This window comes from Pezoporus occidentalis, unplaced genomic scaffold, assembly GCF_034315485.1.
Source record: "Pezoporus occidentalis ecotype Australia unplaced genomic scaffold, CSIRO_AGI_Poc_V1 ctg55, whole genome shotgun sequence".
Lineage (NCBI taxonomy): Eukaryota > Metazoa > Chordata > Aves > Psittaciformes > Psittacidae > Pezoporus > Pezoporus occidentalis.
The window spans coordinates 1,173,782-1,189,831 of NW_026915888.1; the positions used below are offsets into that span (position 1 = coordinate 1,173,782).

The 16,050-nt window shown below is 39.8% G+C and overlaps 1 protein-coding gene across 1 annotated transcript in view; it reads right to left on the reverse strand.

The window, feature by feature from the left end:
- The window catches only part of SPOCK1 (SPARC (osteonectin), cwcv and kazal like domains proteoglycan 1), a 287,946-nt gene that overhangs the window by 47,746 nt on the left and 224,150 nt on the right, over nt 1–16,050 (reverse strand). The window contains exon 6 of the mRNA XM_062638044.1: nt 12,130–12,244. Coding sequence (XP_062494028.1) covers nt 12,130–12,244 — 115 coding nt within the window. The remainder of the gene's footprint in view (nt 1–12,129; nt 12,245–16,050) is intronic.

Genomic DNA, 16,050 nt, shown 5'->3' on the forward strand with positions numbered 1-16,050 from the left:
TAAAAAGAGACAGTGAGAAAGAGAGAGAAAGAAACCCAGGCTGGGTACATGAGTGGATAAACGTTTGCAAGGTTGCCTTTGCAACGTAAGAACCTCGACAGTGTGAAATGCTGCCATGAGCTCTCATTTTCCAAATCTCCTACAAGTAGCAAATGTCTCCCCGCTGCCTCAAATTTCTCATTCATTTTACACCCCAAAATATAGAACTAAAAGAAAATCTAAAATTACCTGCAAAAATACACTCTTTTTAAAATTAATGCATACTGAACAAATTGACACAAAGCTACACTTACGCTATCATTTAAATTACTATACCAGCCTAATGCCTTCTCTGAAGTGGTTGCAACACATCTTTTCAGTAGTGCTGTAGCATTAACAGTTAGGAGATGGGACTTTGTTTTTGTACCAAGCACAAAGTGACAGGAGCAGTTTAGCTCTAGAATGAGGCAGAGAAAAGCTCTCCCTCTCCTGTTTCATCTTGAAATCATCTCTGATGAACATCTGCGACCCAAATTTACAAAAGGCTCCAGATGAGGTCTTACCAATGCCCTGCAAAGCATTAGAAATATTTCTGGAACTACTCCTCCTGATGTAACTGATGATTATTTAAGTCTTTTCACAGCTCATAGATGCTCAGAGTTATTCTGTGACCAGCTAGCACACTAAGGTCATTTGCTCCTTCAGACATTCCTAACCAAAAAGCTCTTGGATTAAAGCAGATGCTCATATTATTAGACCCCAAGTGTATAATTACACACTTTGTGCTAATGAACTTCTTCCCATCTGTATTGACCCAGTTCTCAAGGACATCCAATTGAGAACACAAAAAGGAACTTGTTTAAAGAAATGTGAAATATTGCCCAGTGTTTCTGCAACCAACTTGGTTTCATAAAAACAGAAATGGAACAAATAATACTTCCTCCCACTTGTTTCTTTATTGAAAATCTATTTTAATTATTCACTGCCTTCTGGGTAACTGCATACTCAAGTGTACTTACTGTATATGCTGTATAGCAGTCACTGTATGTCTTTCCTCCTCATACATTCAAAAATACCAAAACACTTGAAAAATATATTTGCTAATAAAAACAAACTTCACATTAAAAATTCTGATTCGAGGGTTTATTTTATGGTGGAGAATTTCTTGCTTGCTTATGGGATTTTACTAGATGGAGGAAAGTTATTCATAGACAAGCTTCATTTAACAATCTTAAATGTATAAGGTGAAGATTGGTATGATTTTCGGATGCCCAGAATGATAGTGTCAATATGTGAAATGAAAGGAAAGCCCAATGTATACTGCACAACACTGTTTAGATTTGTGCTTTTGCCAATTTCCCTTGAACTAATCCTTCTCTGCCCACCAACTATGTAATTTAGAGGTAAAGTGCTTCCTCTATGAGCCACTTCTTTCAATGCTTCTGCAGCTCAACAGGCTCAGAAGAAAGAACTGCAAATGAGGGGCTTTGCAAAGTTACACAGGCCAATTTCATAGTACTTTTGGAACTGGAATCCACTTTTTCTGGATGGGATCAGCTAGAAATAAACACTGGGTGTGATGCATCCCATAATGTTAACAAAAGATGTATTATGATTGAGAAATACTTTGGAATTCCTTTGTCATAGCAAGTTATCACAGAGATCAACAACAATGTACCATAGTTGTTTGGAAGATCATGTTGTAGACAGTTATATATGCTTTTTTCTCACTTTACAGTCCCAAATGAAACCTAATTGTGGTTGTTTCAACTAAAATGCTCAGGGAACCATTTTCCAGATCAGACTCCTCCTCCTTTTTTTCATTTTAGATTCTCCAAGAATATTTGCAACCTTTTCAAGAACTGAAAGGCTAAATCTGGATTTCAACCATGAAGGATCAATGAAGCATTCAGAACATGCAACTCAGTGCCTGAAATCACTGCGCCATGATTTTATTTTACCCAGTTTTCATTTTTCCCATTGGCAGGGATTGCCTGATAAGTGAGTACTTGCTGTTATAGAGCATACTTACAATTTAGGCAATAAGAGAATCTGCCTCTTGTCTGTGCCTGATAACTCCTAGGCCCTGACTATTGTAAACAAACTGAGAAACAAGACATGATGATATGTAAAAATACCTTCAGACAAGCAAGACAGAGCCAAGGTCATAATTTATCAAACCCAAGATTATAGTGATACCATTGACTAAAGTAGATTCTCATAAAGGAAACTGTTTTGCCCATAAACATACCCTTCTAAGCAGTTAGTCATTAAATTGTCTCACTTTGGGGAACAGATATTAGAAAACTAATTAAAACTAAGTTGGAAAATCATCATACAGTAAACAACTTGCTTGGACGTAAACTTCACTGCTTTCTACGTTACTATTAATTAGAAATCTTATAAAAGCATGTCTGAATGCTTGAAGGAAACTAGGGCTTTATAATTCAGCTCCAAATACAGATCTAACAGTCCCAAGCTCTCCAGAGAGGCTGGATACCTGCAGGGAAGGTTAAACTGCAATTCTGAGTGACCCATCACAGTCTTCAGAGTCTGAGCCTGTATCTGAAAAAACAACTGAATAACTATATGTATGTTTTAACATTTGGAACATAAAGATCCGTGGTGGTTGCCTGAAGCTTCTCTAACAGTGCCATTCAATTTTTTGTTGCAGGATATTTTAGTAAGTGTTTTCTCAGTGGATGATGGACTCTGGTCCCACAGACTTGAGCCAAATTGTTCATATTTTAGTAACCCAAATGCAGATCCTGATACTCATTCTAGTCCATCTCATCTGCTTTACAGGAAGCAGAGAACATTAATGTTGGTTTTATTTACACACACTCTATTAAATTGAATTATAAAAAATTGCAATTCTTCCAAGGAAAATGAATGTAGAAACGTCCCTGTTGGGCAGTGAAAGCTGCAATGTATGTAAGTATATATTTGGAATGAGGTGGTTCCATCTCCATTCTTGTGCACTAATAAACAGGGACTTTGAAACAGAAAAAAATCCAAACTAATTTGACACAACACTATAAAAAGTAATGAACTCACTGGAAAAATCATCTTGTCTTTAGTCCATACCCATTTACACCATTGTAAACTCAGAATAATTTTGCCAAAGGCAACTAGCCCAACATTGCTGATGGAATGATTCCAGATTCGGGCGAGTAACCAAAGATGGAATTTAGTCCCTAAGATACCGAGGGAAAAATAAACCAACAAACCAAACAACCACAAAAAGGTGTATTTGTAATTTCAGAAGTCTTATTTTCTCCTGTATTTTATTGAAAAGTTTGGGTTTCTTTTTCCCCTCACACTAAGGGTGTTTTACCTTAACACTGCAGTGATAAGCACTGTAATTTATTCCAGTGTCAGGTTCCTGGAAACTTTATTAACTTGTATTCTATGTCAGGGAAATATTCCCCCAAATGCAGAAATCAATATCCATGAGAAAAAAAAAAAACACACTACACGCAACCACTCTTATTTATTTGTTTCGGTTTATGATGAGAGAGATTTTAGTGCTCTAATTATCATTATCAGCACACAAAGACCTGCTGTTACTAGACAGTGTTTCTATTAACACAGTGTGCCACTTCAATAGCTTTCTGTTGGCAATCCAAAATCAAATTACTTCTTGTCTGAAAATTGTTACTTGCTGGCACTAAGTGTTTACCGTGTCTCTCATCTTCTAACCTTTTTTTTTTTTTGGTTAGAAAGAAAATCAATAGCCAATTTAATTTTTTGTTTAGTAAGTGTTTATGAAACTCTTGAGTACCACTGCACCAAGTACTCCCTAACTGCATTTTCTGGGTCTATACACACACCCGGGTGGCATCTGTACCCTTTGAGTATCAAAGCAGGAAGTTACCTGCAGGGGCAGTGACACAGGTCATGCCCATACTGCCCTTGGCCATGTGCCCAGCTCAGATTTGGGTTTGCTGAGTCAGGTGACTCAAATGGGGTTGTCCAGGCTGGAAACATCAGCTCTTCTCTATCTCACCCCAGTTCTGTGACTGCTGAGCATTGGGCTTGCCAACTACCCCACTTTGCTGAGTATGGCTCTGCAAGGCAACCACTACCAGCACTGGTCTAACTCCTTCCTCCACAGCTTCGTGCATGCCCCATGCTGGACCAGACCTTGCCTGCTGCAGCCCTAGAACCTCTGTATTGAACACAATGTGGAAGCGAGCAACCCGCAGCTGATGGCTTATATAGATGGGACCCACCAAATCAATTTGCTTATGTTTCCAGGGTTGTTTAGGTGGTGGGCAAGGGGTGAAACCCATGTCCACTGCTCAGCCTGAAGTAACGGTGCAGCTATAAGTGCTTATGAAAGCACAAGGACATGCCTCAGCCACAGAGAGCTGCCAGACAAGTAGCACAGCCTGAAGTTTTCTTTCATAAGATTTCAAAAGGATTTTAAAAAATGTCTACTGTTTTTAATATAATTACACCTTGGCACAGTTATTTTTATGCAGTTCCTGTCTCCTGATGCTGTCTGGGATTAGTCGTTATTTAGTGGGGATGAAGAGTTATGTCTCATGTCCTGGTTCAACCTCCAAAAAATTATGACAGGAATTCTGGCTCAACGTTATCCTATTGACGTTACCTTGTTAAAGAGATGCATTAAATGAAAGTGCAAATCCTCCTGACAGTGATGTTCCTACTACAGTCAACATCGCTTCAGGAAGTACCTGAAAGATGCAAAGTACGCTGCTTCTACCACTGCCTTTTCCTCTTTGCTGTCACTTTTGCCTCTAAAACAGAAGGCTGTTACATTTTGGAGCCTGCTGTAATTTGATCAAATCTAAGGAAGATCATGCAGAAGAAGTGACAGCTAGTCAATGGATAGTATCATCCCTAACTTGTTATCTGTCTGGGATGAGCTATGATCAATGTTTCTGTGCTAACCTTAGAGCCAGACCAAAATGCAAAATCACTTCCACAGGGGACAATTCTTTCTCCTTTCCCAGTTCATGTCAAAGCAGATACACCCGGGTGCTTTGTATGTGTAATCGTTGGAAGTAAAAAACTATTTTGATTTATACTCTCAGTAAAAAAAACACATTCAAGTATCAGGTTCTGAATTTACTCTTCAACCAAACAAGCCTTTTTGGGCAGGCAATTCTCCTGTATAGCACAGCAACTTTTGAGTTGATCTCCATGATTCCAGATGCCTCCTTGCTGCCTTCGGGGAAGTACCATACTTTAAAGAAGTGATACCTACTTATCATTAGGACAGATGTTGTTCGCCCTTATTTGCCAAAACTACCCTAGAAGATTCTGCAAGTGATTTATCTGCAAGGGTTTTGCAGTCCCTGAAACTGTTCTACATGATGACTTGTTAATTGTACACCATGGAAATTCCCTTCACCTCACTTCTGCAATAACAGCAAAGTCATTAAAAAATTTTGGATGTTTTTGAGGGTAAATTGCATTGATTAAAGATGTTTCACTGAATTTGAAGGAGAGCAGTAACTACTATTGATCACCTCATTATACTTAGCTAGCCTAGAAATCAATGCAAAGAAGATGTATGATTTGATGGGAATGTAAGTGATATAATTTCAGAGCGATATAAATAGAAGCAGTTTTAATGTTTCCAATTCAGCAACATCTATTGCTCAGCCATAAATGCTTTGGGATGATCAGCTTTTGCAAAACGGACCAGAAAGAGCCTTATATGCACTGAGCTCACGGAGAACTTCCTGCCCAGGTAATGAGTTATGAGCACCAAGCTTTGCTAAGGAGCACTCTATAGTTTGTGGACATGGTTAACTATTAACTACACAGCCACACCAACATTTCCTTCAGCAAAGAAGGAAAAGGCCTCTCAATCAAACCTCTTGAAACGGCATCACCATCTTTCTGAGCTACAGTAAAAGGATTTGCATTTAATGGGTGTTTCCCGGGCTCTTTCAAGGCTAGCTCTGCATATGAGTCTAGATAAAACACACCTTGACAGACATAGCAGATGCTATCAGGATGAAGCAGTGTAGGAATACAAAAACCAATCAGGAGAAACTGGTGGACCAAAGGAAGATGCATGTGAGGTCAAGCAGCAGAACAAAACGTCTCCAGCTACCATCACCTCACTCCTTCTTCAGGCCCTGGCAAGATCTTCATTTTGATGCTTCAGTATTGAAGCTTTTTGCTTTTGCTTCTGATAGGAGTAAGTGATGGTGATAGCATCAACGAAGAGCAAAGGTGTTTGTTCTTGCCTGCTTCTCGCTTTCTTTTAATCAAATATTAATTGGGTGCAGCCACTTCACTACTCACAGCCAGTCTCTAGCAGAAATGAAGAAAGCTAATCTTTCATCCTTTCAGGAAAGGAATAATAAAATGATCTGCTTGTGTGAAAACTTGCAGGCAAAAGAACAGTAATAAGAATTGTAATAATAATTAATTACAGATATTTACATAATAGATTTATTTGGGTGAGGGCATTTCCTCATGTAACAAATTGAAAGACTGAATTGCAGTTTTCACACAGAAAGTTTTGGATCCAAAATATCAGATCCTGCATAGTTTAGAGCTAGTAAGCCTACTCTTTCTCTTTACAGATGAAGTCCAGAAAAGGATCGTGTCAGTGTCCAGAACACACATCACTGCATTCAATGATCTTATATCTGCTCTGCATTGGAAGTTACTCTTTGGTTTGAACCAACACAGTTTCTCCTCTGTAAAACAGCAGAAAACCCCTCCTAGTTTTAATAAGGTATAATAAAAGCTTTGAAACTTTCAGCAGTCTTAATTTTTGAATGATTTTATTTTACCATTCCCAGAGTTCAAGACTCAAATAAATGGTTTAAAAATCTACCTGGAAATTCAGTATCAGGAGGAGTCTTTTTTTCAAAGCTAAAGCCACAACATGAAACATTTCCTGGCAAATCAAACCCAGGAACCAATTTCGACTTTACCATGTTCATGACTCACACTTCATCTTCATAAACTTTAAAATGATGTGCTCTGTAGTCATGAAAACCTGTGAATAGCAATTTGAAACTGAAATATTTGCTGAAAGTAGGCTTCAAAGAAAGACTTAGTTCCAAGACTTTAAATTCTTTTAGTTGTCAGTCATTCGAGGCACAAGAAGCAATACAATTCATTTGGGAAACATTTCTTTAAATGAGCTTCATGCGTTGAGTGCTGTTGTTATAAAGGAATGGAACATTACATCTTCTTATCCATCACACCCAATAGGGCTGGTAGATAAATGCTACAATTCATACCTTAAACTATACCCCAAACAAGGTAGATTCTTGCTAGAGCTTGCCAAGACCTGTTCCTGTAAGTTAAAAATGTTTTCTTGGTTCCCTTTAGAAATTTAAACAACACTCAGTGTAATGGAATATATTTGCTTCTGACTATTGACCTTACATCCCCTTATCAAGATAATGGCACTTTCTTAGAAGTTGCCCTTGGGTGTTTCTGCAAGGTCAAAAAGACACAATACACAGATAGGGATAAACCTGCTTTGAACTACTGCATCCACTCATGCTCCAGTAGTCCTGCAACCCTGATGGCAACAAATGAAGACTAATACGTTGGGAGCATAGGGCTCAGCTTCTTAGAAAACACAAAAAGTGGGTATGGTCAGAAAGAGCACGCGGCCACTGACAAACGTTTTGCATCCTGCCTGAGCTACCAAGCTGCTAACCCAGGTACAAACAAGAGTCAGGCAGGCATAGGGGAAGCTGACAGAACCACATTATTGCAACTATAAATTCACATTTGCCAGGAGATGCTCCAGTCATTGCCCAATGCTGTCTTTTTAACAGAATCAACTGCATATTCAAGGGAAAAGATCTCTTTCCTTGCCAACAGGTTCTGAAGACTAAAAGTGGCTGTTCTTCATCTGAAGTCCTTTCTTTATGAAGGGATTTTAGAAGCTTCAGCTAGTGTCAAAGTAAGTCCTGCTTGATGAGAACTCTAGTTAATGCTGCAGAGCTTTTGTAAAGAGGTACCTGAAAACCACCAGCAGACAGAACTTTATGTCTTAAATAACTTCTATCACTTAGATGCCACTAAGAGTCCCTTACCAGTCCTTTTCTTTTGTTGAAATTACAGCTTTATTCATTTTATAATATTAGATAAAAGGGCACGTATGTTCTGAAAGGGCAGCTAACCTCAGGGCAGATTACAGCTCAACCTTTTTCTCTGAGTAACCAAGCTGAAAATCAGCAGTTATCATGGAAGCATATTGTAAAGCTGGGATACTGCTGTGAATAATGAAGCATATCAAGTGTTTTGATAAACCTAAGGAGTCTAAATGGGCCTCAAAAAGCAAAGAGAAAAAGCATTAGGACTTGTCTTCTTTTCCAAAATCTTCTATTAGTACCCTCATGGAGTCTTTGTTTTCTACCTCTTAGACCCTGACTCAAAATTCCATTTAAGAAAATGAAGAACGCAATCCTGCCATCTCTTCAAAGATTTAACTTTATGGTAGACAGATTTTATTGTTCTTAGTTACCACTAAAGGTAATAATTGTGGTGCAGTTTTCTTTTGCTCGCATTTGTGTTATTTTATTAATGTTTCCCTAGCACCAGCTAGCATTATAAAAGGAATTCCAGTTTTTAAACATGATTGTTAGTCTTGATTTTCATCCTCAAAGCAGAGATGTTTTTGGGGAAGCCTAAGGAGGAGGAAGAAATACAACTTGGACACTGCAGTCTATTGTCACCTCTGAACACATAGGCTTAGACGGCTTTTCTTTGATGCTGCTGCCAATTTTATTCACAAGCATATAAAAAAAAAGGTCACAACATTTAGAGTTACAGAACTCTGGAAATTAAATGTTCCTTTACATTTTTAATTTCTGGAAGTAATTTATCATGGAATAATATTTGAATATGACTGAGTGACTGTACAAAGATTAAAGCAAACTACCTTCAAATTGGAAGTTCACAACCACACACATTTAACCTTGTTGTATAACAGGCGTAAAAAGTTTATGTGGTAGCTCCTAGAGCTGCATTTCCATTTTGCTGGAAGCATTTGCACTGTAATTCTCCTTAGTATTTTTCCACTGATATGTCTGTATAAGGCATGAGGCTTAGCTCTCTACCATTTTCTATTTCAGATTACGCTATATCTGAATGGATTTCACAAACCTGGCAACTAAAGAAGGAGCAGAAAGCAAGTCCCAACAGTCTACACAACCCTTTCATACCATGTTTTATATGAGATATCAAACTATGGATTTTTATACCAATCTGGCAATATTAACAATACTACCATACTGTAAGAGGAAAATAGAACAATTTTGTGTGAAGACTCGAGAAAACACTAAGGTACCAAGCAACCACAGGGCTAGTCAGAAGCTCCAGGTGGATAGGTCTGGAGATCCGATGACGGGGACATCACCCACGTGCTGCTACTACCAGGCTTCAGGGACTGCCTGCCATGCTCTCGTACACCACACACGTCCCCTCAGATACTAGCCAGGCTTATTTCTCCAAAGCCCGGTGATGCTACTTGTTGAGCAAATAAAGGAATCTGGCAAAAGGCAGTGCTATGGAATTTGTGTTCAGTGATTAGAATTCATAATTCTCCCATAAATATAAGGAAAGCTGGCTGGCTTCCAGACTGTAAAGGGCAGACACACACAACACCAAATCCCTTCTCAGGTGCTGCTTAAACTGCACCTGGGTGAAATTTATACTGGCATATAGAAATACTCATGTTTTCTCCTGGGAGCTCTTCTTTAAAAGCCTGACAAACTCTGAAATATTCAGTTTGAGACTCCATTAAACAGTGGGTCAAGTGAAGAGACAATGTCTGAAGAAGGGAGACTGAGGAAAGAAGTTAAAGGAAGTCTTTAACTGAGACATCACTGGCACATTCAAAAACCCAAAAGAATATTTAAGATAAAGCAACTTAGAAAGCCTGTTTGCTATTGATTTATTCTCAATACCAAACTCTTTTGTGAGCATTTCAGCACCTAATCCCAGAAAGAAACAGCGATAAAGCAAACTATTATAATGCTATTATGGTTTTGCACATACACGTATATGCACACACACAATCACTCCCAGGCCCACACAAGTATTTTGTTTATAACACTGTAGTCCGTCTCATGAGCAGTTGCTCACATACACTCTATGCAGGAGATGACTGGCCTCTCCAGCATTTTGAATGTTTCCATATATACACAATTTCCCTATTTCCCAGGTGACTGTGCTCCTCCAAGGGGGCAGAATGCTTTCTTCATGCTACACTGAAGACAGCAGAATTAAGGCATTTAATATCCTTATACCAGGGCAATGCCAGGAGCAGCAGTAGCTCAAGTTTGGCCTCTTGAAAAAGCCTTCAGGAAAGCTGCTCCCCAGATCAACCAATCCATTAAATTAATGCCTTGTTGGCTGGAGTTAAAGCTTTGAATCAAGCAAAACAAAAGCCTGGGTTTCAGAATATGTATTCCCTATCAAATTGCATTCATCAAGATAAGGGTTATTAGAAGCTTTTTTCTCTTGTGTGAATGAAATTGCAAGCTTAAAATGTCACTGAAGATTTATTAATCTGATACGCTTTCTGATAAGGGCAAAGAGATAGAAAGGGCAGAGGAAAAGAAATATTTCCTCTAGCTTGATACGGGCTACAAGAAATAGAAAATATGAATAAGGCAATTTATCAGTGGGCATACTGTAACTGAAAGAGTCAAGCCACATAAAGCAATATTACAGTTACGTATTGATTTCTGAACTTTGCCATCTAAAATACTTCATCTAAGTTTGATAGTTATGCAGAAAAATATCTGTGGTTTGCAAAAAAATGGAGTAAACCTGAATTTTCAAAGTCTAGGCTATAGAATCACTTCTTGTGTTAGAAAGTAAATGGAGATCTAACATGCAAACTGTTGCTGGGCTAGAGAATACAGTGCGTGGATCACCACCAGCAGCAGCATCACCAGTGTTTTCAGTTGAAGTGACAGGGCCTGAACTAACCAGAGGAAGTGTTGTTTAAACTTTGGCTTTCTGTTTCTGTGCCTGTTGCCATCAGAACACGTCCATAGCGGGGAGGAGTGCGAGCTAAGAGGTTCTCAACTATTTTGGGTCAAACAGACCATTGCTAAAGCTTCATCTTTTTTATACTCCATGGGATGCACAAAGCAAATACCTTTCATTGCTTAACACGAAAGAGCAAACCCCGTGTCACTGCTTTGGCTTTGTGATCTACTAAAACACACAGGAGCCCAGCAGCTGAGTTAACCCTCTTAGCACTCCTCCTAAGAAAGGCGTGACAACCCTGAACTTAAAGCAAGCTAGTGCTCCCTTTGCCCCAGATGCTCTCACCAGCACATCTGCACTCGTATTAAGAAACCACATCCATGAGTAACACCTCTTCTCTTCCAAAGGGCTTTCCCCATAGCAGGGTGGTAACACTTAGACAGAATCTGGCTGGGACACTTGCCCTGATGCTGGACTTGTAGTCAGCCTCTTTTGCAAGGACTAATTCCCTTTAGATGAGGTCACTCTGGGACAGCTTGTGCTTACTTCCTTGGGAAAGACCTGAGGGACTGAATTACCTCACCAGGCTTTCAGACATAAATAGAGAACTCACCAGAGAGCTGGCAGGGAAAATGGCCATTTGTGTTGAGACTCCAGCCTTCAGGTTTATATAACGTTGTTTGCAATGGGTTTGTTATTGAAACAATATCCTATATAAATACACATAAGTATTTAATATATATTTGACTTCTAATGATAAAATTAATAAAGATTAAAATGATAATTCAGATCCCACGTAATATACATGTGTGCCTTCAAACGGCTTCCTAGTTAACATGCAGACTATTGATGACTCTTTTTACCCTAAGAAGAGATGAGCCATCAAGTAGCATTTTTCCTTTCCTGTCTTCTTTGATGATGATTCAATATTTTCATTCAAAATATTTTCACTCAGAAATGAGATCATTAGCCAGAACTCAGGTTTCCTACGAGACTACCAAGTGGGTGTTAATTTTACAGCAGTTAAGATGTTTGAAAGCACTATGTGTTTAGGAAAGGATTAGTTGTACCTTCAGTTTTTCTCAGATGTGTTACATATAAAATCTTCTAGTTAAGAAACGTCTTCTGTTTTTCTAAGAACATAGCAGGAACCAAATAATCTGCTATAATTCCATTAGCAGCTTAACTCACCAGCCTTCTCTGTCTTGTGTTTCGAACTTTCAGGTGCTGGAAGGCAGGGGCAGGGCCCTTCGCATCGAGCTGTGATGGTTTTGCCAGTAGTACATGCATGAAACTCCAACTTGCACTAGAGTCGTTAAAAAAGCAAGAAGACATTTTGAATTAGGACCAGACATAAAAGCAGCAGCTGTGGATGAAATGAGAAATTGCATTTAGCAGTAATGACATTGGACAGATTGCAAAACTTCAGTCTATTGAAATGCCATTGTTTTTATTATTACAGATAACAATAATAGCTACTTCCTATGCAGAGTTTTGCGTGGCACTTGTAAATGTTCCTTGTAAAGTGGTGTTATTTCCTGCTTAAATATATGGAATCTACAGCACTAAAAATTAAAACAAATTCTTGCAGGTCACTTACAAGATCAGTGGCACAGCTGGGAAGAACATACAAGCCTCCAGAATCCCATGTGTTTCCTATGCTGCCTTCCTGTGTTTCAGGTGTGAAATCATGCTACCATTACTGATTTATTAGTTTGGCCTGTTGAGGAGCTGGGAGCAATGGGCTGTGTCCAAATACCATCCATGAAAAGAACACCAATCCTCACCATAGTGAGAAGCAAATCAGCTCATCAGTTGATGAGAGGTCCTTCAACATGTTAGCTTCTCTGAACAAGGGGGAAATCTTAAATGACTCCTACCAATAAACTGCTTTAACAGTTAACAGCACCACTCCTAAAAACAGCCATTCACCTTGCAGTCAACTCCAGAAATACAACCAAATTGTAAAATAAAACTGAAGAGTGAAGATTAAACCACAAGCAGTATAGTTCCCTATAGCTGCGTCTTGTAACTTTGAACCACAGAATTGTTCAAGTTGGAAAAGACTTTTAAGATCATCAAGTCCAACTGTTAACCCATCACAGCCAGGCTCACCACTAAACCATGTCCCCAGCGCCACATCTCCACTTCTCTAAATACCTCCAAGGGATTGTGACTCCACCGCTTCCCTGGGCAGTCTCTTCTAATGCCTGAGAACCCTTTTGGTGAAGAAACGTTTCCTAACATCCAATCTAAACCTCCTCTGGTGCAACCCGAGAACATTTCCTTCAGTGCCCTTCCTTGCCCACCGCTGCCCCATGCACTGTTTCCCACCATGTGGTGATGCTCCCAGTCACTGGTGCTCCCAATGGCTTCTTTTACACATGTGAGAGGCTGTCTTGGCTTGCTCCTGGCCCTGCCCAGGTCCTGTCGACCACTATGACTTGAACTGGGGCCTTCTGACACCACCCTTTGCTCCCCTGAGGTTCTCTTGGTTTGGGAAACCCCTCTGTGCACCATGCCGGAGCACTCACTGCTGATCATGCTGGCACTGGAGCCGCTCATCTCAGTGACCTGTTATTTTCCCTTCCCTAAAAGCTCAGCAGATGGGATTTACAGCACCTCTTGACAGTCACCACATTCAAACCATTTAGGGCAGCAGGACATGTGCAGTATTGGACAGATGAGACAACTCAGGAGAATTTACATTACAAAAGCATGCTGGTTAAAAGCCCTGATTTATAACATACCGACTGCTCACAGCCTTTGCTGTTTGCATTACATGTATTTTAGTGCTGACTTCCCTCTAACAGCTTTGAGCCTGTGTAAGTTGTCCTCTCTGCAGTTAGGGCCCCAAGGACGTTTTCCCCAGAGCCAACCCAGCAGCGGGGCTGCTGGAGACCAGACTAACGTGCTAATAAAATGGAGTAAAAGAAAACAGCACATGGAAGCAGGAACAAAACTGTGTGTGTGAGGCGTTCTCCTTGGCTTGATACCTGATGAGCTGAATTCCTTTAGGATTTCTGTCATCTTCAAGCACTGATTTTACCAGATCAGCATCCAAGGGCTCTTAGTGCAAGGGGGAGTTTTGCCTGCAGTGCTAAGGCTGGCACTCCTCCCTGCAGACTGCCTCCTGCCAGGGGAAACTGGAAACGCTGGGCTGTAAAATCCCTTTGATAAGGCTGAGTTTTGCTGTACATTAATTCTTGATCAATTAAAAGTAGGCCAGCATGCTTACACAGTGTGACACAACATGCTCCGAAACATGCAGCTTGTTTGAAGGCTGAAGGACACACAGTGTCAGGAGATGGCGTTATCCAGTGAGGATGCAGTGTGGGCAACTGGAGCTTGTCTAGCAACAGCCACTGATGAAAATCACAGCATCATCTTCTGTTATTTTGATACAGTGGAAGCCAAGAGAACAGAACGGGATGTTGTGACAAGATAAATGCCTCCTGCTTTGAAAGTACTGCAAATATCTTGGCTTTGCCTCTGTTTGTTTTTGTTAAAAGGGATCATCTTTGCCCAGGCTTTAATCTAGCAGCAGGAGACCATTATCCTGTGCCTACATCTGTTGACATTATCTCCTGGCCATTCTGCAGTTCAATGCACCAGAGTGGCTGCATCCTCTGTGCGATGTTCTGCCCTTCTGATTTAGGAAATGCACGGCCACCCACAAAGACATGCAAAGCTTAGCTTGCACTTTGCACTAATTTCTTGCAAGACTGAAGGGAATATAAATACTTATTATTCATCAGTTTAATACATAAATACACTCTGCACAAAACATAAATGCAAGGGAAAGCACATCAGAAGGAAAGGAAAACAGAAAGGACAACACTATCTGAGTGCACAGTCCTGATGGCAATGCCTCTTTCTGCAGCGTACTCTGATAGTCAATATGTTATTGAGAACACAGGCATAAATCTTCTTGCAGCTGAAGCTGATAATTTAATCCTTCAAAGAACATCAATTAGTTCATATTTTATTATGTATAATAAATGTAAATTATGTATCTAAGCATTAAGAATTATACTTCGTATACTTCAAATATCACCCTTTAAGATGGTAAGGCCTATTTCAAGCCTGGTTTTATGTGCACTTAAGGAAGAGCTTTATACTTAGAAGCAGCAAGGCAAGTTTTGCCTCAGCTTTATGAGTAGTAAAGCTGGCAACCAAAAAGCTCAAAATAAACCAAAAAAGAAACTGCTTTAAAAGGGCTACTTCTATCACCTGAGTGTGCAGAGCAAGGAAGGCTAAACTTGAAGATCACAACAGTACAATCACATGAGTAAACTTACATCTGTGATTAGCCACATTATTTATATTACCACCGTGCTTGTTTAAGGTGTTGGGTGTTAGTTTGTGTATGTATAGAACTGGGATGGCAGATCAGTGTTGGCGGAGAAAGATTAAAGAATTCCATTGTTTTAAATATTACATTTGGATAGTACTCATTACTTTTCAACACCTAATCACTGTATGTAACTTTTCCCCTTCCCTAAAGAAAAACAGGAAGTATATTTTCCATGTGATGGTATTCTTACTTGCTGTAATAACCTGTATGAATTGCTCAACTTTGGATTTAATGACACTGCCCAAGTCAAACTAAGTGATAGAGTCAGAATGGCCACAGATGATGTCTTGTGGAGCAATAATGAAGTTTTCGGACTGCTCAGCCACTGCATCTGCAGTCTAAAAGGAGCCTGCTGGCTTTTTCCAGACCATGAACACTGCATTTCCACTTCTGTGGAGAAAACCTACGTGCCCTCTTTCCTTTTGCCATCGTCACCTCCTTCTCACATGGAAATAAGATACAGTACTAGACAAAACATTAAATGAAGCTATGATCCAACATAAAGTCTTCCGCATCAAAGGGACATTGCAGGTGTTGCAGGTATGAATGATGAAGCTCCTTTTAGCAGTTCTACAGTGGGAAGCACTCACAGTTTGGGGCCGGACCATCTAATTTCAGGGGACTCATCTCATTGCTGGTATCAATGTATGTGCCTTGACTCTCTGCTGAGCTTTCCTCATAGCAGGACTCCCTGGGTCCTGCCAAGCCTCATATTTCTCTGCTACCTCCCTGATGTCTGAGCTGTGTTTGTTGAC